At 44.2% G+C, this 24,012-nt stretch overlaps 1 protein-coding gene across 1 annotated transcript in view; it reads left to right on the forward strand.

The window, feature by feature from the left end:
* LOC138675686 (transmembrane 4 L6 family member 20-like) overlaps positions 1–22,161 on the forward strand; it is a 63,935-nt gene extending 41,774 nt beyond the window's left edge. Inside the window, exon 4 of the mRNA XM_069764119.1 lies at positions 21,710–22,161. Coding sequence (XP_069620220.1) covers positions 21,710–22,034 — 325 coding nt within the window. The 3' untranslated portion in view covers positions 22,035–22,161. The remainder of the gene's footprint in view (positions 1–21,709) is intronic.
* The last annotated feature ends 1,851 nt before the right edge of the window (positions 22,162–24,012 follow it).

Genomic DNA, 24,012 nt, shown 5'->3' on the forward strand with positions numbered 1-24,012 from the left:
TGGCTGGAGGCAGAGGAGGCCTTAACCTGGGAGACCTTCCTCCAGGTTATCCTAAAAGAGCAGTTTTACTTCAAGTGCCCTGCTGAGATCCGGGAATGGGTGCGTGAAAGGAGACCAGCCACTGTGGAGGAAGCTGCAGCTCTAGCTGATGAGGCTCTCACCATCAAGCCTCAGTGGAGGATTCTGTTGGAGGATGGAGAGAGGCCTACCAGCTCCACAACACCGGTGGCCCCCTGTTCTTCTGTCCCCATTGTTCCCCGTTCCTCTAAGCCACCACCTCATGCTGATACCCGTGTAAATGTGCCTCCAGTTGCTTCTACTGCGTTTTCTGGAATACGACGAGGAGAGGAAGTAGCAGAGCGTAGGTGTTATGGTTGTGGGCATCCGGGGCATCTGCAGGCCTCATGCCCAGCCAGCCCATGGAGGAGTCATCCTCAAAACCCTACAGCACCTTCAGGTGGGGGCCGGCCTCCAGGTTCCCTTACCCCTCGCCCAAGAGGACGCCTTGGATGGAGTGAAACCCAGCACAGATGCTATCGATGTGGACAGCCGGGGCATCTGCAAGCATCCTGCCCAGCTGTTCAAATGAGGATTAATCCTGTACCCAGTCATATTATTAATTATGTACAGCCAAGTGCCATGGAGGACAATGTGTCACCACTACGTGAGGACTGGCCTTGTGCCTCACCCACCCATGTTGCACCACTAGGAGTTTATGGTGTGCGACCTGCAGCTATGATGACTTCTGCTCATCGAGGTAAGCACTTGCAGGAGGTCGTGCTGGATGGACAGAGACTTATTGGATTTTGTGACTCAGGGGCTTTCCTCACACTGGCTGATCCCCGAGTGGTTCGGCCTGAGGCAATCCATAGAGGACCTGGGATTGTCATTGAACTGGCTGGTGGACAATGGAGGACTATTCCCACAGCCACTGTGGATCTGAACTTTGGTTTTGGGGTCAGGCGATGTGTGGTTGGGGTGATGGGTGGTCTGCCTGCAGATGTTCTCCTGGGCAATGATGTGGGAGAGCTACGATGCCAATTTGTGGCTGCATGAAGCCACATGTAAGTTATGCTCTGCCTGTGTGTACTTAACCAGCGACCTGTAGAGGTCCCTGGTACGTACACAAATTGGGAGGGGAAGGGATTGTCATGATATGTACTTTTGCCCTGTCCTGTATTTGAATAATATGCCATTTGATGTATGTAACTGTTCTCTGGTTTCTATTAGCTGTAATTTATGTATTTTCTTGGCTGTAACAATGTCTCCTTCCCCCAATACTTGCAGCCCTAAGCTCTAATGTAATTAAGCTTTGTGAACATCACTAGTGGAGGAATAGCCATTCTTCCTCACAGCAGGTGGCTAGTCAAATGTACATACTACATAGATTAAGCGGAGCCCACCAGTCTAGAATCTTCTGGTGGACCCAACCATTGAATAGAAGGTGTGACCCCTACCCCCCTTCATGGGCGGATCCCAGGAGCTCAGACAATCCATTCTTATTTTGAGATCAGATGTGAGTTGATCCTTGAAGGAGAAGGAGTGGGGATTCTTAGCTGAGGCAGGACCCCACGCCCATCTGGGACTGCGGAAGCGAACGGGGCGAGACTTGAGCTGAGGACATATCTCGTCGTTTGTGAGATTGTTTTGGGATCCATTGGACTAATTGTGGACTATTGCTTTGTTACCTGGCACAAGGATTATCGGGAGGTGCCCCCGAACCTGTTCCGTTGGACTAATTGTGGACTCTGTAGATCTACCTGCATGTGTTGTTCCAGCGTTCTTGATAATAAATCTGTGGAATCATCCCTTGGCCTGTTGTCCCTTCTTGCTCTGCCGTACACCCCGTCACAATGCCCTCACCTGTTTGGAACTTAAGGGCTTGGGCCAGTTTTGGATGACCTCGATCTTGTTTACTTGGGGTTTGATCACCCGACGGCCGATCACGTAACCTAAGTACCGAGCTTCCGTGAGCCCTATTGCGCATTTCTTTGGGTTTGCTGTTAACCCTGCGACTCTTTGGGTTTGCTGTTAACCCTGCGACTCTGAGTGACTCTAGTACAGCTTGTACCTGGGACAGGTGGGCCTCCCAGTTGGTACTAAAGATGACTATGTCGTCTAAATAGGCCGATGCGTATTTCTGATGCGGTTCTAACACTTTGTCCATCAGCCTCTGGAATGTGGCCGGAGCCCCATATAACCCAAAGGGCAAGATGACATAGTGAAACAGACCCTCTGGCATGATAAATGCGGCCTTCTCTTTAGCCGATTCTGTCAGGGGGACCTGCCAGTATCTTTTGGTGAGATCGAGTGTGGTAAAGTACTGAGCTTTACCAAGTCTTTCAATTAGCTCGTCCACCCAAGGCATTGGATAGAGGTCAAATTTTGACATCTCATTTAACTTCATGAAGTTATTACAGAAGCGTAACGACCCATTCGGTATAGGTATTAACATAATGGGGCTAGTCCACTCACTCTAGGACTCTTCATTGACTCGCAATTGAAGCATTTGCTTCACTTCCGCCGCTATTGCTTGCCTTCGGGCTTCTGGCACTCGGTATGGTTTCATCTCTACCCTTACCTGGGGCTCCTGACAATGTCATGCTGAATCACTGAGGTTCGCCCCGGCAGCTCTGAGAATACATCCGTATTCTGCTACCCCAAAGCTCGAGCCTCCCGTCGCTGCGGTTTTGTGAGGGCGTCATTTACCTTTACCTCACACCCGGCTGTGTCCTTGGCCAGTGCCAGAGGGACCCACCATTTGTACGACTGGAGTCGCCTCTGTGACCAAGCATTCTCTGTCCTTCCAGGCCTTTAGCAGGTTTACATGGTACAGTTTCTTGGATTTCCTTTTCCTGGGTTGGTACGCTTTATAATTCACTTCCCCCACTTTCCCCCATTTTTCATAAGGCCCTTGATACTTGGCCATGAGTTTACTCTCTGGGGTGGGTACTAGAACCAACACACGGTTTCCTACATTAAAGATCCTGACTGTGGCCCTTTTATTATACATGCTGCTCTGAGCGGCCTGGCCATCCAACAGATGCTCCTTTGCTATGGGCCACAGAACCACAATCCAATCCTGCATACTTGCCACATACTCGATGACACTCTTATGTGGAGTGGGCTCCTGTTCCTACGTCTCTTTAGCTACATCCAGCATTCCCCTCAGGTGCTTGCCATACAATAGCTCAAATGGGGAGAACCCCATGGACGCCTGCGGTACCTCGCAAATGGCAAACATTAATGCGAATCTGCAGCGTTTTTGTACCCATTCCATTATAGAAAATCGCAGGGGTAAAAAACGCAGCAAATCCGCAAAAAAAAAAAAAAACGCACAAAAAACGCTGCCGAACCGCACAAAAAAGCGACAAATCCACAGGTGCGTTTTCTGCCAGGAGAGGCAGAATCCGCACCAGAAATTCCTAAGGCTAATCCGCAACGTGTGCACATAGCCTCAGAAAGGAGGCAATCACAACCTCCAATAGTAAACTGAAAAAAAACAAACAAACAAAAAAAAAGACCACCACTGATAGAAAGCAGAGGGTGGTTATAAATGGTATAGTCTCTAACTGGGTCGCTGTGACCAGTGGGGTACCGCAGGGGTCGGTATTGGGACCTGTTCTCTTCAACATATTCATTAATGATCTGGTAGAAGGTTTACACAGTAAAATATCGATATTTGCAGATGATACAAAACTATGTAAAGCAGTTAATACAAGAGAAGATAGTATTCTGCTACAGATGGATCTGGATAAGTTGGAAACTTGGGCTGAAAGGTGGCAGATGAGGTTTAACAATGATAAATGTAAGGTTATACACATGGGAAGAGGGAATCAATATCACCATTACACACTGAACGGGAAACCACTGGGTAAATCTGACAGGGAGAAGGACTTGGGGATCCTAGTTAATGATAAACTTACCTGGAGCAGCCAGTGCCAGGCAGCAGCTGCCAAGGCAAACAGGATCATGGGGTGCATTAAAAGAGGTCTGGATACACATGATGAGAGCATTATACTGCCTCTGTACAAATCCCTAGTTAGACCGCACATGGAGTACTGTGTCCAGTTTTGGGCACCGGTGCTCAGGAAGGATATAATGGAACTAGAGAGAGTACAAAGGAGGGCAACAAAATTAATAAAGGGGATGGGAGAACTACAATACCCAGATAGATTAGCGAAATTAGGATTATTTAGTCTAGAAAAAAGACGACTGAGGGGCGATCTAATAACCATGTATAAGTATATAAGGGGACAATACAAATATCTCGCTGAGGATCTGTTTATACCAAGGAAGGTGACGGGCACAAGGGGGCATTCTTTGCGTCTGGAGGAGAGAAGGTTTTTCCACCAACATAGAAGAGGATTCTTTACTGTTAGGGCAGTGAGAATCTGGAATTGCTTGCCTGAGGAGGTGGTGATGGCGAACTCAGTCGAGGGGTTCAAGAGAGGCCTGGATGTCTTCCTGGAGCAGAACAATATTGTATCATACAATTATTAGGTTCTGTAGAAGGACGTAGATCTGGGTATTTATTATGATGGAATATAGGCTGAACTGGATGGACAAATGTCTTTTTTCGGCCTTACTATGTTACTATGTTACTATGTTACCTCCCAGCTAGTGTGGACAGGTGCAAGCTGCAATAACTGCACAAGATACAAACAAGAGAATGATCCTAAACACACATCTAAGGCCACTGTTATATTTCTGAAGATCACGGTGAAAGTGACTCAGTGGCAAAGTGTCTCCTGATTCGAACCCAACCAAAACACCAATGAATTTTGAGGAGACAAGTTGTCATCACTCTCCCTCCAGTGTCCAGGCTCTAAGGTTATGTGCACACGTTGCGGATTAGGCTTACGAATTTATGGTGCGGATTCTGCCTCTCCTGGCAGAAAACGCACCTGCGGATTTGTCGTGTTTTTTGTGCAGTTCCGCAGCGTTTTTTGTGCGTTTTTGCTGCGGTTTTCTTTCGGATTTGCTGCGGTTTTTACCCCTGCGGTTTTCTATAATGGAATGGGTACAAAAACACTGCAGATTCACAAAAAAGAAGTGACATGCTACTTATTTTAAACCGCAGCGTTTCCGCAGCGGATTTTCCGCAAAGTGTGCACAGCATTTTTTTTTCTCATTGATTTACATTGTACTGTAAATCAATTGCGGATCTGCAGCGTTTCTGCACTGCAAAAAACACTGCGGATCCGCAGAGAATCCGCAACGTGTGCACATACCCTAAATAAGAAATCGCTCTTGAAGAATGAAAAAAGATAGATGTTACAATATGTCACCAACTTTTTCATTCCATGCTTAGAAGACTTGGTGCAGTCCTTAAAAACATTGAGGTCATTTAAAATACTGGATGTAGTAGTTTTTGATGTAGGGTTTATTCATTTTTGAAGCAACTAATTTGCTTAAAACAGAAGATTTTGTAATGAAAGTTATATTATTAACTTTACCTTCATGTTATGGGTTTAAAAAAATGTTCTATGAAACTCAGTCTGGTCTAAGGTTTGGAAATTGTTCTTATGTTTAGTGAGATATTGATTACAATTTTACTTTACAAAGGGGGTGTACTCATTTATGATGAGCACTGTATATGTATGTTGTATGTAAGCCCTCTTCACAAGTGCTGCGCCCTGGAAATAAAGGTGCTAATAATAAAGCACCTGGAAATAAATAATAATAATGATAAATAACAAGTGCTTCCACAAGGGATCCCTCCTACAGGCTGCCATCCAAAGCCCACCATGTCTATCAGGGATATCTCCCAAACAGTATCGCTTTGGAATATGTATTTCAAATTATGTAAGTGATGAAAGGGTCACAGATTGTAGTCTCCTAAAGGGGCAAAAAGATGAGACTTTATTTAAAACATTTAACAAAATAATTAAAGGGGTTTTCTACTTCCAAAAACTATGGTTTAAAATTCTTCTCTACACATAATTAACCCAGCAGGTACTCACCTTCCCCAGGTCCAGTAATGCTTCTTTGCAGCTGATGCAGTTTCCATGTACTGGCTGAAGTGGTGACATTGTGACTACAGCGCACATCACTGCTGCTAACAATCACAGAGCTCAGCAGCTTATGCTGCCTACATGGAGAGAATCACTAAGCTCAGTGATTGACTGCAGCGGTAACTCCCCTGTCCTCAAAACAAAATTAATAAAATATATATACAGCCCGTGAAATAAGTATTGAACACGTCACTAATTTTCTAAGTAACTATAGTTCTAAAGGTGCTATTGACATGAAATTCTCACCAGATGTCGGTAACAGCTCATCCAATCCACACAGGCAAAGAAACCACACCATAAATGCCCAGAAATTATGTATAATAATGAGAAATGATACCGGAAAATTTGTTGAACACGCTTACTGAAATTTAATTAATACTTTGTACTGAAGCCTTTGTTTGTGATGACAGCTTCAAGATGCCTCCTGTATGGAGAAACTAGCCGCATGCATTGCTCATCTATGATTTTGGCCCATTCTTCCACACACTCTTCAAATCCTGAAGATCCTATGGGCTCCTTCTATGGACTCTGAGCTTTAATTCCTTCCATAAATTTTCCATTGGATTCAGGTGATTGGCTGGGCCATTCTAGCAACTTTATTTTCACTCTCTGAAACCAATTGAGAGTTTCCTTGGCTGGGTGTTTGGGATCACTGTCTTGCTGAAATGTCCACCTTCATTTTATTTTCATTGTTCTGGTAGATGGCAGCAGATCTTTATCAAGAATGTCTTGATACATTTATCCATTTTATTATTATTACTAGCTGAAGAGCCCGGCGTTGCCTGGGCATAGTAAATATCTGTGGTTAGTTATAGCACGTCACTTCTCTTATTTTCCCATCACGCCTCTCATTTTCCCAATCACATCTTTAATTTTCCCCCTCACATCTCTCATTTTCTCCCTCACACCTCTCATTTTCTCCCTCACTCCTCTCATTCCCCCCTAACACTTGTCTTTTCGACCTCACATCTGTCATTTTCCGATCACTACACTATTTTCCCTCACTCCTCTCATTTTGCACTCACACCTTTTCATTTTCACCTCACACCTCTCATTTTCACCTCATAGTTAGTAAGGCCGAAAAAAGACATTTGTCCATCCAGTTCAGTATATACATGTTTGTCATCTCCCTTATATATAGTATACACCTGTATGTCATCTCCTGTATATAGTATATACCTGTATGTCATCTCCCCTGTATATAGTATATACCTGCTGTGTGTCATCTCCCCTGTATATAGTATATACCTGTATGTCATCTCCTCCTATATATAGCATATACCTGTATGTCATCTCCTCCTATATATAGTATATACCTGTATGTCATCTCCTCCTATATATAGTATATACCTGTATGTCATCTCCTTCTATATATAGTATATACCTGTATGTCATCTCCTCCTGTATATAGTATATACCGGTGTGTCATCTCCCCTGTATATAGTATATATCTGTGTGTCATCTCCTCCTGTATATAGTATATACCTGTATGTCATCTTCTATATATAGCATATACCTGTATGTCATCTCCTCCTGTATATAGTATATACCTGTAGGTAATCTGCTCCTGTATATAGTATATACCTGTGTGTCATCTCCTCCTGTATATAGTATATACCTGTATGTCATCTCCTCCTGTATATAGTATGTACCTGTATGTCATCTCCTCCTTTATATAGTATATACCTGTGTGTCATCTCTCCTGTATATAGTATATATCTGTGTGTCATCTCCCCTGTATATAGTATATACCTGTGTGATCTCCTGTATTAGACCTCGTTAACACGTTATTTGCTCAGTATTTTTACCTCAGTATTTGTAAGCTAAATTGGCAGCCTGATAAATCCCCAGCCAACAGGAAGCCCTCCCCCTGGCAGTATATATTAGCTCACACATACACATAATAGACAGGTCATGTGACTGACAGCTGCCGTATTTCCTATATGGTACATTTGTTGCTCTTGTAGTTTGTCTGCTTATTAATCAGATTTTTATTTTTGAAGGCTAATACCAGACTTGTGTGTGTTTTAGGGCGAGTTTCGTTTGTCAAGTTGTGTGTGTTGAGTTGTGTGTGGCGACATGCATGTAGCGACTTTTGTGAGATGAGTTTTGTGTGGCAACATGCGTGTAGCAACTTTTTGTGTGTCGAGTTGCATGTGACAGGTTAGTGTAGCAAGTTGTGTGCAGCAAGTTTTGGGCATGGCGAGTTTTGCACGTGGTGAGTTTTATGTCTGGTGCCTTTTGAGTATGTGCAAGTTTTGTGCGAGGCAACTTTTGCATGTGTTGCAAATTTTGTGCATGTGGCAATTTTTCCGCATGTGCAAGTTTTGCGTGTGGCGAGTTTTCCATGAGGTGAGTTTTGCACTTGTGGCGAGTTTTGCGTGAGCCTATTTTTTGCATGTGGCGAGTTTTGCGCGTGGTGAGTTTTGAGCGGCGACTTTTGTGTTTCGACTTTTATGTGGTGAGGTTGGTGTATGTGTGGTGAAATATGTGCTGAGGGTGGTATATGTGTTCAAGCACATGGTAGTGTGTGGCGCATTTTGTGTGTGTGTTCATATCCCCGTGTGTGGTGAGTATCCCATGTCGGGGTCCCACCTTAGCAACTGTACAGTATATACTCTTTGGCGCCATCGCTCTCACTCTTTAAGTCCCCCTTGTTCACATCTGGCAGCTGTCAATTTGCCTCCAACACTTTTCCTTTCACTTTTCCCTATTATGTAGATAGGGGAAAAATAGTTTGGTGAATTGGAAAGCGCGGAGTTAAAATTTCACCTCACAACATAGCCTATGACGCTCTCAGGGTCCAGACGTGTGACTGTGCAAAATTTTGTGGCTGTAGCTGCGACGCCTCCAACACTTTTCATTTCACTTTTTCCCCATTATGTAGATAGGGGCAAAATTGTTTGGTGAATTGGAACGCGCGGGGTTAAAATTTCGCCTCACAACATAGCCTATGACGCTCTCGGGGTCCAGACGTGTGACTGTGCAAAATTTTGTGGCTGTAGCTGCGACGGTGCAGATGCCAATCCCGGACATACACACACACACACACATACACACATACACACATTCAGCTTTATATAGTAGATTTATTATTATAGCGCCATTTTTTCCATGGCGCTTTACATGTGAGGAGGGGTGTACATAATAAAACAAGAACAATAATCTTGAACAATACAAGTCACAACTGGTACAGGAGGAGAGAGGACCCTGCCCGCGAGGGCTCACAATCTACAAGGGATGGGTGAGGATACAGTAGGTGAGGGTAGAGCTGGTCGTGCAGCAGTTTGGTCAATCGGTGGTTACTGCAGGTTGTAGGCTTGTCGGAAGAGGTGGGTCTTCAGGTTATTTTTGAAGGTTTCGATGGTAGGCGAGAGTCTGATATGTTGTGGTAGAGAGTTCCAGAGTAGGGGTGATGCGCGAGAGAAATCTTGTATGCGATTGTGGGAAGAGGAGATAAGAGGGGAGTAGAGAAGGAGATCTTGTGAGGATCGGAGGTTGCGTGCAGGAAAGTACCGGGAGACGAGGTCACAGATGTATGGAGGAGACAGGTTGTGGATGGCTTTGTACGTCATGGTAAGGCTTTTGTTCTGGAGTCTCTGGGTGATGGGGAGCCAGTGCAGGGATTGACAGAGGGGAGAGGCTGGGGAATAGCGGGGGGGGGGGGGGGGCAGGTGGATTAGTCGGGCAGCAGAGTTTAGAATAGATTGGAGGGGTGCAAGAGTGTTAGAGGGGAGGCCACAGAGCAGGAGGTTACTGTAGTCGAGGCGGGAGATGATGAGGGCATGAACTAGGGTTTTTGCAGATTCTTGGTTTAGGAATGTACGGATCCGTGAAATATTTTTGAGTTGGAGGCGGCAGGAAGTGGAAAGGGTTTGGATATGTGGTTTGAAGGAGAGATCAGTGTCAAGGATTACCCCAAGACAGCGGGCTTGTGGGACTGAGGAGAGTGGGCAGCCGTTTGCTGTAATGGATATGTTCGTTGGGGAGGTCGTGTGAGATGGGGGAAAGACGATTAATTCTGTTTTGTCCATGTTAAGTTTTAGAAATCTATCGGAGAAGGATGAAATAGCGGATAGACATTGAGGGATTCTGGTTAGTAGGGTGGTGATATCTGGTCCAGAGATGTAGATCTGTGTGTCAAAAGCATAGAGATGATACTGAAAGCCGTGAGATTCTATGAGCTGTTCCAGGCCAAAGGTGTAAATGGAGAAGAGCAGGGGCCTTAGAACTGAACCTTGCGGGACTCCGACAGATAGGGGGCGAGGTGAGGAGGTGGTGTGTGAGTGGGAGACGCTGAATGTTCGGTCAGTTAGGTATGACGAGATCCAGGATAGGGCCAAGTCTGTGATGCCAAGGGATGAGAGGGTCTGCAGCAGCAGGGAATGGTCAACTGTGTCAAAGGCAGAGGACAGGTCCAGGAGGAGGAGGATAGAGTAGTGTCGCTTGCTCTTGGTGGTTAATAGATCATTGGTGACCTTAGTTAGGGCAGTTTCAGTGGAGTGGTGTGACCGGAAGCCTGATTGAAAGTGGTCGAAGAGGGAGCAGGAAGATAGATGGGAGGACAGTTCAAGATGCGCATGTTGTTCCAGTAGTTTTGAGGCAAAGGGGAGAAGTGATATAGGGCGATAGCTAGATACAGAGGATGGGTCAAGAGAGGGCTTTTTGAGGATAGGTGTGATTGAGGCATGTTTAAAGCTTGAGGGGAAAACACCAATTGTTAGTGATAGGTTGAGGAGATGGGTTAGGGTTGGGATGAAGACTGTGGCGAGGTTTGAGATGAAGTGGGATGGGATCGGATCAAGTGCACAGGTGGTGAGATGCGATCTTGAGAGTAGAGTGGAGAGTCCGTCTTCTGTAATGGTGGAGAAGTTGGTTTTGGAGGTGGAGGGCTGGGTAGTTGGGAGGAAGGGTTCTGAGGGTTGTCGACTAAAACTGTCTCTGATGTTCTCAATCTTCTGCTTGAAAAATGAGGCAAAGTCTTCAGCTGAGATAAGTGGGGAGGGAAAAGGTGCTGGGGCGCGGAGGAGAGAATTGAAGGTGTTGAATAACTGTTTGGGTTTGTGAGACACGGAGGATATTAGAGATGAGAAGTAGGTTTGTTAAGCTGTGGCGAGTGTGGTCTTGAAAGTAGTGAGGGACTGTTTGTATGTGATGAAGTGCTCGCTGGAGTGGGATCTTTTCCATCTGTGCTCAGCAGCCCTGGAAGCTCGCCTCAGTTCTTTGGTCAGGCGGGTGTGCCAGGGCTGTCTGTTGATTTTGCGAGCTTTGGTATGTGTGAGACGGGCAAGAGATTCCAAAGCTACAGCTATTGTGGTGTTATATAGAGCGGCAGCGTCATCCGCATTGTATAGGGAGCTTATGTCTGTGAGAGGGAGGAAGGATTCAGAGAGTGAGTGTAGATCAAGGTGTTTAAGATTTCTGCGAGGGTGTAAAAGTTTGTGGGGTGGGGATTGTAGACAAGGAGTGGAGAGGGAAGAGAATGTGAGTAGGTTGTGGTCAGAAAGAGGAAGAGGTGAGTTCGAGAGGTTAGATAGGGAGCAGAGGCGGGTGAAGATGAGGTCCAGTGTGTGACCATCTTTGTGGGTGGCTGTAGAAGACCATTGAGCAAGGCCAAAGGAGGAAGTGAGGGATAGTAGTTTAGTGGCAGCTGAGAGGGAAGTGTCAATGGGGATGTTGAAGTCGCCCATGATTATAGTGGGGATGTCAGTGGCGAGGAAATGGAGTAGCCATTCATCCTTCCTTTAATTACATGAAGTTTACCAGTGCCATATGCTGAAACATGGCATGTATTATGGTCAAAAGTTCAATTTTGGTCTCATCTGACCAGGCTATATTCCCCCGGTGTTTCACAGGCTTGTCTAAATGTTGTTAAGCAAGCTATAAACACTCTTGAACTTGCTTTTTGTTCAGCAATGGAGTCTTGCTTGGTGAGCGTGCATACCCGCCATGGGGGTTAATTGCATTACTTATAGTTTTCTTTGAAACAATGGTACCTCCTGATTCCAGGTCTTTCTGTAGCTCTCCTTGGCTATTAAACAACTCTTCTGATAATTATTTTCACTCCTCTGACTGAAATCTTGCGGTACCATCTGGTCATGCAGGTTGAAGGTGAAATGATGTTCTTTCCACTTCTGGATTATGGCCCCAACAGTGCTCATGGGAAGCTTCAGTAGTTTAGAAATTATTCTGTAAACAATGTTATCAGTTTGTTTGGCAACAATAAGGTTGCAAAAGTCTTGATACAACTCACTGGTTTTACCCATCATGGGCGGTTTCTTGTGTAGCTCCTTGGTGATGAGAAACCTTTTTATAGGTCATCAGATGAACCAGCTGATATTTTTCACTGAGTGGCAGGATTGCTTTCTAATTACTGTTTATACTCGAGTATAAGCCGACCCCCTAATTTTGCCACAAAAAACTGGGAAAACTTAATGACTCGAGTATAAGCCTAAGGTGGGAAATGCAGCATCTACCGGTAAATTTCAAAAATAAAAATAGATACCAATAAAAGTAAAATTAATTGAGACATCAGTAGGTTAAGTGTTTTTGAATATCCATATTGAATCAGGAGCCCCATATAATGCTCCATACAGTGTATGATGGGCGCCATAAGATGCAATATATTAAAATATGCCTCACATAATGCTGCACAAATGTTGATTATGACACCATAAGATGCTCAATACAGACATTTGCCCCATACAATGCTGCACAAATGCTGATTACGGCCCCATAAGATGCTCCATAGAGATATTTGCCACATATAATGCTGCACATGGCCCCATACAGATATTTGCCCCATATAATGCTGCACATAGCCCCATAAGATGCTCCATACAGATATTTGCCCCATATAATGCTGCACATGGCCCCATACAGATATTTGCCCCATATAATGCTGCACATGGCCCCATAAGATGCTCCATAGATATTTGCCCCATATAATGCTGCACATGGCCCCATAAGATGCTCCATAGATATTTGCTCCATATAATGCTGCACATGGCCCCATAAGATGCTCCATAGATATTTGCCCCATATAATGCTGCACATGGCCCCATAAGATGCTCCATAGATATTTGTCCCATATAATGCTGCACATGGCCCCATAAGATGCTCCATAGATTTTTGCCCCACACAGTGCTGCACTTGGCCCCATAAGATGCTCCATACAGATAATTGCCCCATATAAAGCTGCACATGGCCCCATAAGATGCTCTACACAGATATTTGCCCCATATGCTGTTGCTGTGATTAAAAAAATAAAAATAATGACATACTCACCTCTCAGGCCCCCAGCACTTTCTATATTCACCTGCTCCGCGTTCCACCGCCGACCGCCGCTTTGTCTTCCCCGTACTCTGCACCGACGTTCAGGCAGAGGGCGGTTGCGCACTAATTGCATCATCGCGCCCTCTGACCAGAGCGTCACTGCAGAGGACGTGGAAGACGCAGCGGCGCTGACGGTGGAACGGGGAGCAGGTAAATATCGCTCACTGCCCCCGTCATACTCACCTGCTCCTGGTGCGGTTCCTGCACATCTGTTCCTCGGCGCCAGCAGCTTCTTCCTGTAGTGAGCGGTCACATGGTACTGCTCATTACAGTAATGAATATGTGGCTCCACCCCTATGGGAGTGGAGTCGGGTCCATATAATATACTCGAGTATATACGGTAGATAGATTTTAGCAGGTGTCATGACTTTTCATGGCTTTTTGAACCTCTTTCTTCGTATGTTCAATACTTTTTCCCTGTGTAATTTCTCATTATTACACCTAACTTAATTTATGGACATCTATGGTTTAATTTCTTTGCCCGTGTGGATTGAATGGGTTATTACCAACATCTGGTGAGAATTTCATGTCAATAGAACCTATAGAAATATATTTACTTAGAAAATTTGTAACATGTTCAATACTTATTTCACCTGCTGTATGTGTTTTTTTCTAATAAATAAAAAATACATATATAGTAATAGCGCAATTACTTCTGGAGAACATGCAGCAGAATGTCTCTGTTGGCCTCTAATTCCTCTGTAATAAGAAAATCTGTATTCCCTGAAGTCACATTTTACCCATGAGGTTATCGTGAACAATTAGCCAAGTAGGAGAAGGAAGCTGAGGTTTTCTTATAAGACATTTCTAGCCTTCACTTGTATTGTTGGCTTTGGTTCCACTTTAAAGGGGAATCTGTCACCAGGTTTTTGCCACCTAATATAAGAGCAGCAAGTGTAGGGACAGATACCCTAACTCCATCAATGTGTCACTTACTAAGCTGGTTGATGTAGTTTTTATAAAATCACTGTTTCATTAGCAGGAGGTTATTACTGGAGGTCTAGCAAACGTGCTGTCTTATAGTCCTCCATATTCATGAGGTCTATGTAACCGCACACCTAACACAAATTGCCAGCTTTCTGCCTAAGCACAATGCATACAGAAACGAGCCAATCAGCGGTGTGGGCGGAGTTATACAGAGCTCACCAGTCAGAGAACTGCTAGATCTGCAGCAGGTAAAACATAGCAGCCCAGTAAGTGATACATCACTGGAATCAGGGTGTCTGCAAAAACCTGATGAGAAATTCCCTTTAAGGGCTGCAAAAAAGAACCAAGTTTAACACCTTAACATGCAATGATGACATTGGACGCCTCCCTATTTGGTGCTGGCTCCGGCAATGAGCCTGCACCTTTTCCGGCACATGACAGCTGATCTGATCAACTGTCATGTGCCTCTAACAGCCGTGAGTGGAATCGTGATCCACCTGCGGCTGTTAACATGTTAAATGCCACTGTCAAACTCTGACAGCGGCATTTAACATGGAAGCGCATCATTAACCCCACCCATCGGCACCCGTGTCACATGACCGCGGGTCGCTAATGGGTTGGCATGACAACCCGGGGTCTGCAGGAGCGGTCGTTACTCATAGCAAGTGAGCATTTCTGCTATGTAGCACAAGCGATCGGATGATTGCAGCTACTAGTCTCCCATGGAAACTACTGAAGCAGTAAAAAGTAGAAAAGAATGTTTTTAAAAATATTAAAAATATATAAAAGTTCAAATCACCTTCCTTTAGCTCCATTCAAAATATAACAATAAAAAATCAAATATACACATATTTGGTATCACTGCGTTCAGAATCGCCCGATCTATCAATATATGAAAAGAATTAATCCAATTGTTAAACAGCGTAGTGAGAAAAAAAATCAAAACGCCAGAATTACGGTCTTTTGGTCGCTGCAACATTGCAATAAAATGCAATAACGGGCGATCAAAAGATCGCATACACACCAAAATGGTATCAGTAAAAACGTCAGCTCGGCGCAGAAAAAAAAAAGCCATCACCCGGCCTGGATCTCAAAAAATGGAGACACTACGGTTCTCGGAAAATGGCAACGTTTTTTATTTTTACAAACTTTGGATTTTTTTTTTCACCACTTACATAAAAAGAACCTAGACATGTGTTGTGAATTCTGTGGCAGAGCTCCCTCCTGTGGTCACAAGTGGTACTTCAGCTGATTCTCTCTGTGAGCTTCCGTTGGTGGAGGAAAGTGGTACTGCGGCTTCTGAGTTTCCTTCCTCAGGTGATGTGGTGAAGTCGTTAGGTGCTGCTCTATTTAACTCCACCTAGTGCTTTGATCTTGGCCTCCAGTCAATATTCTAGTATTGGACCTGTTTCCTCCTGGATCGTTCCTGTGGCCTGCTGCTCTGCATAGCTAAGTTCTGCTTTGCTATTTTGTTTGCTGTTTTTTTCTGTCCAGCTTGTCTATTTGTTTTTTCTTGCTTGCTGGAAGCTCTGGGACGCAGAGGGTGTACCTCCGTGCCGTTAGTTCGGTACGGAGGGTCTTTTTGCCCCCTTTGCGTGGTTTTTGTAGGGTTTTGTGTTGACCGCAAAGTTACCTTTCCTATCCTCGCTCTGTTCAGAAAGTCGGGCCTCACTTTGCTAAATCTATTTCATCTCTACGTTTGTCTTTTCATCTTACTCACAGTCATTATATGTGGGGGCTGCCTTTTCCTTTGGGGTATTTCTCTGAGGCAAGGTAGGCTTATTTTCTATCTTCAGGCTAGCAAGTTTCTCAGGCTGTGCCGAGTTGCATAGGGAGCGTTAGGCGCAATCCACGGCTGCCTCTAGTGTGGTTGGAGAGGATTAGGGATTGCGGTCAGCAGAGTTCCCACGTCTCAGAGCTCGTTCTATGTTTTTGGGTTATTGTCAGGTCACTGTATGTGCTCTGACCTCTATGTCCATTGTGGTACTGAATTACCTTATCATAACAGTACTGGAGGCCAAAAGTACTAATGATTCTCAACAGAGGGAAAAAAGAAGTTCTGAGACCATTTTTTTTTCTCTGCACTGTGTTTTGCCTTTTTTTCCCCTAGACATTTGGGTGGTTCAGGACACAGGTGTAGCGATGGACATTAAAGGTCTGTCTTCATGTGTGGATCAGCTCACGGCAAGAGTACAAAATATTTAAGACTTTGTGGTTCAGAATTCTATGTTAGAACCGAGAATTCCTATTCCTGATTTGTTTTTTTGGAGATAGAACTAAATTTCTGAGTTTCAAAAATAATTGTAAACTATTTCTGGCTTTGAAACCTCGCTCCTCTGGTGACCCAGTTCAACAAGTTAGGATCATTATTTCTTTTTTACGTGGCGACCCTCAGGACTGGGCATTTTCTCTTGCGTCAGGAGATCCTGCATTAAGTAATATCGATGCGTTTTTCCTGGCGCTCGGATTGCTGTACGATGAGCCTAATTCAGTGGATCAGGCAGAGAAAAATTTGCTGGCTCTGTGTCAGGGTCAGGATGAGATAGAGGTATATTGTCAGAAATTTAGAAAGTGGTCCGTACTCACTCAATGGAATGAAGGTGCGCTCGCAGCTATTTTCAGAAAGGGTCTCTCTGAAGCCCTTAAGGATGTCATGGTGGGATTTCCTATGCCTGCTGGTCTGAATGAGTCTATGTCTTTGGCCATTCAGATCGGTCGACGCTTGCGTGAGCGTAAATCTGTGCACCATTTGGCGGTATTACCTGAGCTTAAACCTGAGCCTATGCAGTGTGATAGGACTTTGACCAGAGTTGAACGGCAAGAACACAGACGTCTGAATGGGCTGTGTTTCTACTGTGGTGATTCCACTATCTCTGTTTGTCCTAAGCGCACTAAGCGGTTCGCTAGGTCTGCCACCATTGGTACGGTACAGTCAAAATTTCTTCTGAACGTTACCTTGATCTGCTCTTTGTCATCGTATTCTGTCATGGCATTTGTGGATTCAGGCGCTGCCCTGAATTTGATGGACTTGGAGTATGCTAGGCGTTGTGGGTTTTTCTTGGAGCCCTTGCAGTGTCCTATTCCATTGAGAGGAATTGATGCTACGCCTTTGGCCAAGAATAAGCCTCAATACTGGACCCAGCTGACCATGTGCATGGCTCCTGCACATCAGGAGGTTATTCGCTTTCTGGTGTTGCATAATCTGCATGATGTGGTCGTGTTGGGGTTGCCATGGCTACAAGTCCATAATCCAGTATTAGATTGGAAATCCATGTCTGTGTCCAGCTGGGGTTGTCAGGGGGTACATGGTGATGTCCCATTTCTGTCAATTTCGTCATCCACCCCTTCTGAGGTTCCAGAGTTCTTGTCTGATTACCAGGATGTATTTGATGAGCCCAAGTCCGATACCCTACCTCCGCATAGGGATTGTGATTGTGCTATCGATTTGATTCCTGGTAGTAAATTCCCTAAAGGTTGACTGTTTAATTTATCTGTGCCTGAGCACGCCGCTATGCGGAGTTATGTGAAGGAGTCCTTGGAGAAGGGGCATATTCGCCCGTCATCGTCGCCATTAGGAGCAGGGTTCTTTTTTGTAGCCAAGAAGGATGGTTCGCTGAGACCTTGTATAGATTACCGCCTTCTAAATAAGATCACGGTTAAATTTCAGTACCCCTTGCCGTTGTTATCTGATTTGTTTGCTCGGATTAAGGGGGCTAGTTGGTTCACCAAGATAGATCTTCGTGGTGCGTATAATCTTGTGCGTATTAAGCGAGGCGATGAATGGAAAACTGCATTTAATACGCCCGAGGGCCATTTTGAGTGTCTAGTAATGCCATTCGGACTTGCCAATGCTCCATCAGTGTTTCAGTCCTTTATGCATGACATCTTCCGAGAGTACCTGGATAAATTCCTGATTGTGTACTTGGATGACATTTTGATCTTCTCGGATGATTGGGAGTCTCATGTGAAGCAGGTCAGAACGGTGTTTCAGGTCCTGCGTGCTAATTCTTTGTTTGTGAAGGGATCAAAGTGTCTCTTTGGTGTTCCGAAGGTTTCATTTTTGGGGTTCATCTTTTCCCCTTCTACTATCGAGATGGACCCTGTTAAGGTCCAAGCCATCCATGATTGGACTCAGCTGACATCTCTGAAAAGTCTGCAAAAGTTCCTGGGCTTTGCTAATTTTTATCGTCGCTTCATCTGCAATTTTTCTAGTATTGCTAAACCATTGACCGATTTGACCAAGAAGGGTGCTGATGTGGTAAATTGGTCTTCTGCTGCTGTGGAAGCTTTTCAAGAGTTGAAGCGTCGTTTTTCTTCTGCCCCTGTGTTGTGTCAACCAGATGTTTCGCTTCCATTCCAGGTCGAGGTTGATGCTTCTGAGATTGGAGCAGGGGCTGTTTTGTCGCAGAGAAGTTCTGATTGCTCGGTGATGAAACCATGCGCCTTCTTTTCCAGGAAGTTTTCGCCTGCTGAGCGAAATTATGATGTGGGCAATCGAGAGTTGCTGGCCATGAAGTGGGCATTCGAGGAGTGGCGTCATTGGCTTGAAGGAGCTAAGCATCGCGTGGTGGTCTTGACTGATCATAAGAACTTGACTTATCTCGAGTCTGCCAAGCGGTTGAATCCTAGACAGGCTCGTTGGTCGCTGTTTTTTGCCCGTTTTGACTTTGTGATTTCGTACCTTCCGGGCTCTAAAAATGTGAAGGCGGATGCTCTGTCTAGGAGTTTTGTGCCCGACTCTCCGGGTTTATCTGAGCCGGCGGGTATCCTCAAAGAGGGAGTAATTGTGTCTGCCATCTCCCCTGATTTGCGGCGGGTGCTGCAAAAATTTCAGGCTAATAAACCTGATCGTTGCCCAGCGGAGAAACTGTTTGTCCCTGATAGGTGGACGAATAAAGTTATCTCTGAGGTTCATTGTTCGGTGTTGGCTGGTCATCCTGGAATCTTTGGTACCAGAGAGTTAGTGGCTAGATCCTTTTGGTGGCCATCTCTGTCGCGGGATGTGCGTTCTTTTGTGCAGTCCTGTGGGATTTGTGCTCGGGCTAAGCCCTGCTGTTCTCGTGCTAGTGGGTTGCTTTTGCCCTTGCCGGTCCCGAAGAGGCCTTGGACACATATCTCTATGGATTTTATTTCAGATCTTCCCGTCTCTCAAAAGATGTCAGTCATTTGGGTGGTCTGTGATCGCTTCTGTAAGATGGTCCATTTGGTACCCTTGTCTAAATTACCTTCCTCCTCTGATTTGGTGCCATTGTTCTTCCAGCATGTGGTTCGTTTACATGGCATTCCAGAGAATATCGTTTCTGACAGAGGTTCCCAGTTTGTTTCGAGGTTTTGGCGAGCCTTTTGTGCTAGGATGGGCATTGACTTGTCTTTTTCCTCGGCTTTCCATCCTCAGACTAATGGCCAGACCGAACGAACCAATCAGACCTTGGAAACATATCTGAGATGCTTTGTTTCTGCTGATCAGGATGACTGGGTGTCCTTTTTGCCTTTGGCTGAGTTCGCCCTTAATAATCGGGCCAGCTCGGCTACCTTGGTTTCGCCGTTTTTCTGCAACTATGGGTTCCATCCTCGTTTCTCTTCAGGGCAGGTTGAGTCTTCGGACTGTCCTGGTGTGGATACTGTGGTGGACAGGTTGCAGCAGATTTGGACTCATGTAGTAGACAATTTGACCTTGTCCCAGGAGAAGGCTCAACGTTTCGCTAATCGCAGACGCTGTGTGGGTCCCCGACTTCGTGTTGGGGATTTGGTTTGGTTATCTTCTCGTTATATTCCTATGAAGGTTTCCTCTCCTAAGTTTAAACCTCGTTTCATTGGTCCGTATAGGATTTCTGAGGTTCTTAATCCTGTGTCTTTTCGTCTGACCCTTCCAGATTCTTTTTCCATACATAACGTATTCCATAGGTCATTGTTGCGGAGATACGTGGCACCTATGGTTCCATCTGTTGATCCTCCTGCCCCGGTTTTGGTGGAGGGGGAGTTGGAGTATATTGTGGAGAAGATTTTGGATTCTCGTGTTTCAAGACGGAAACTCCAGTATCTGGTTAAGTGGAAGGGTTATGCTCAGGAAGATAATTCCTGGGTCTTTGCCTCTGATGTCCATGCTCCCGATCTTGTTCGTGCCTTTCATATGGCTCATCCTGGTCATCCTGGGGGATCTGGTGAGGGTTCGGTGACCCCTCCTCAAGGGGGGGGTACTGTTGTGAATTCTGTGGCAGAGCTCCCTCCTGTGGTCACAAGTGGTACTTCGGCTGATTCTCTCTGTGAGCTTCCGTTGGTGGAGGAAAGTGGTACTGCGGCTTCTGAGTTTCCTTCCTCAGGTGATGTGGTGAAGTCGTTAGGTGCTGCTCTATTTAACTCCACCTAGTGCTTTGATCCTGGCCTCCAGTCAATGTTCTAGTATTGGACCTGTTTCCTCCTGGATCGTTCCTGTGGCCTGCTGCTCTGCATAGCTAAGTTCTGCTTTGCTATTCTGTTTGCTGTTTTTTTCTGTCCAGCTTGTCTATTTGTTTTTTCTTGCTTGCTGGAAGCTCTGGGACGCAGAGGGTGTACCTCCGTGCCGTTAGTTCGGTACGGAGGGTCTTTTTGCCCCCTTTGCGTGGTTTTTGTAGGGTTTTGTGTTGACCGCAAAGTTACCTTTCCTATCCTCGCTCTGTTCAGAAAGTCGGGCCTCACTTTGCTAAATCTATTTCATCTCTACGTTTGTCTTTTCATCTTACTCACAGTCATTATATGTGGGGGCTGCCTTTTCCTTTGGGGTATTTCTCTGAGGCAAGGTAGGCTTATTTTCTATCTTCAGGCTAGCAAGTTTCTCAGGCTGTGCCGAGTTGCATAGGGAGCGTTAGGCGCAATCCACGGCTGCCTCTAGTGTGGTTGGAGAGGATTAGGGATTGCGGTCAGCAGAGTTCCCACGTCTCAGAGCTCGTTCTATGTTTTTGGGTTATTGTCAGGTCACTTTGTGTGCTCTGACCTCTATGTCCATTGTGGTACTGAATTACCTTATCATAACAGACATGTTTGTCGTCTGTGAACACATAATGACCTGGAGACTCATAATGGCAGGTAAGTTTTAGCATTTACTTAACATGGTAAAAAGAAATCCCCCCAAAATTGTGGAATTACACTTTTTTTTTGCAATTTCAAACGCATTTGGAATTTTTTCTTATTTTCCTGTACACGATATGGTAAAATCAATTGTGCCATTCAAAAGTACAACACAAAAAAACAAGCCCTCACATGGCCATATTGATGGAAAAATAAAAAAGTTATGGCGGTGGGAAGAAGGGAAGCAAAAAATGGAAACGCAAAAACGGAAATATCCCTGGTCCTTAAGGGGTTAATATATTAGTATATATTATATACACTGGTTTTGTATACCTCTTGTTTTTTATTTGCACACCTATCTTATTGCCTTTTTTTTTTTTTACTAGTACCCTCCAGACATTGAAGTTTGACCTGGCCTGGTTTCTGAACGGTTCCTGCATTTACTCTCCGCCAGTGGATGACAATGTCACGGGCTTCGCACGGGAATGGTTGCCCGATTTTGACCTGAATTTTAAAATTGATGAGGACATTCAGAAGATTATCCACATCACAGTGTTTGTGGGTCTGGCCATTGTGGGGCTGCTAGAGATCTTAGTGGCCCTTAGTCAGATTGTGGCAGGTCTATTCGGTTTCATTTGTGGAACCTCCAAACCCAAAAAGAACAAAAGCAGTGAGAAGGGCAGTGTCAATCATGGCTACAATTATAGCTGAAAAAATGCTCAAAAATGTTGTTTTTCCATTCATGTAATTACATTTGTAAAAGGGAAAAATGTCTGAAAATTAAAAGGTAAATGTATAAAACATGAAAAGTGGCAAAAAATAAAATTTTAAAACAGCAGCCATGAGTGACACAAGTATCAGTATGTCTCATTATTTCATGTCTTGACCTTGGGCCAATCCTATGGTTATTCAATACTCAGCAGTTAGTCTTTGTTCTGATAGACGATCCACAACCGTTTTTTTTCGTATAAACAATAGTAAAAAAGTTCAATAAAGTTATTGCCTATATTGTGCCTAATGTTTGACAAGAATAAGTGGTTGCACTGCACTTATTAAATACAATGTGATACCATAGGTAGATCTTGAGGCTCAACTTCTTGTTAACATTTTTTAAGTAATTTTTCTTCTGTAACTTGTGTTTTTTACTGGTATATTTTGTGCAAAATTCATCAAAGATTCATGAATTTTGCACAAAGCCCCCAATTTTTTTTTTAATCTTAAATTGATTTTGGGATGTTTTAGGAGGAAAAGTTGAATGCTACTAGAAATGCACTAAAATATCAGAAATCTATTAAAGCATTCTGGGGCGAGGAGGGTGGGGGGTTGGAGTAGAAATGAGGCAATTTTTGCAACTTTTGGTAACTAAAATCCAAACTGATAAAAGGTGCAGAGTTTGATGAATTTGTCGCAAATCACAAAAAATAATCACTCTTTGACAAGTATTCGCAATATAAAATCTGGTGAAAAATCAATGATGAATCAGGCCCATCATGTGCCGAGACACTTTGCCTTTGAACATGGTTCTGACTTCTGTTTTACCATTCACCGCAGACAAGTTTACACTGATTAAAAAAAAAATACCTATCATTTACCCTCATATCTCAGCCACCATCTTTTGTTTTAGTATTCATTTCCTTTTTATACTTACTGATTTTTATTACACTGCTATTTTTTTACAATATAGTTTCACTTGTGGTCCTATGGCACAGTGTTTAGTGCTGGTACCTTCTGATATTAACAATTTACAGATTAAGTCCAGCCTGTGTATTTCATTTTAGAACCTACCAGAATAGATTTTTTTAAAATCTCCTTTCTCTTGATTCAGTATATTAGCATCATTATTGAAGAAGTACCACTACGGTTACATCTAGCATCATTCTTTAATACAGTGTGCTTTCTTGTTATGTATATTGTCATCCCATAGTAAATTGTGTACTTTCTTATGTATAAAGCAGTCCCTTAGTACATAGTGTACTTTCTTGCTATATATTGTGTCATCCCTTAGTAAATAGGAATTGAAGCTTGAGGGAAATAATTTGCATATTCCTGGTGCATTCTGGGAATAATGAAGAGTTCTCACGAGTGTTAGGGTTGGCGGAACGCACTGATTATAAATATACTAGATGGCAGCCCGATTCTAAAGAATCGGGAGTCTAGAATCCATATATACTTTATTTATTCAAATGTAAGAATAATACAATTAATAAATAATAGTAAGAAAGAACAAAAATAATAGGCAGTATATGGAAAAAACACCAAACAAAAGTTCAAAATTGGTGTGAAAATGTCACTGAACCACTTCACAACTAAATATATATAGTTTTGGTAAATGGTATTATCATTTTTTTGACGAAATTCGGCAGGAGCTTGGAGAGCAACGTCACTGGGCCCGCCTCCACGCAGTAGAAACTTGCTGTGAGGTAAAAATTCAAAAATCACACCAAAATGGCGGGCGGAGTGTGTCACAGTACGGCACGTTTCTGATTGGTCGCTCGCAGCAGGCGGCAACCAATCAGACACTGGACACTGTTGACGTCACTTATCTCCGGACATTAGCTCCGGACATTAGCTCCGGACAGGAAGTTGGCACAAATTGCAGGAAGTAGTATTCTAGGCAATTATATATTAGATGTATTGATAGGTGCGTTCGCAACCCGGGGTCCACCGTGCAGGAGAGGAACCTGCTGCT

Source organism: Ranitomeya imitator, chromosome 4 (genome assembly GCF_032444005.1).
Source record: "Ranitomeya imitator isolate aRanImi1 chromosome 4, aRanImi1.pri, whole genome shotgun sequence".
Lineage (NCBI taxonomy): Eukaryota > Metazoa > Chordata > Amphibia > Anura > Dendrobatidae > Ranitomeya > Ranitomeya imitator.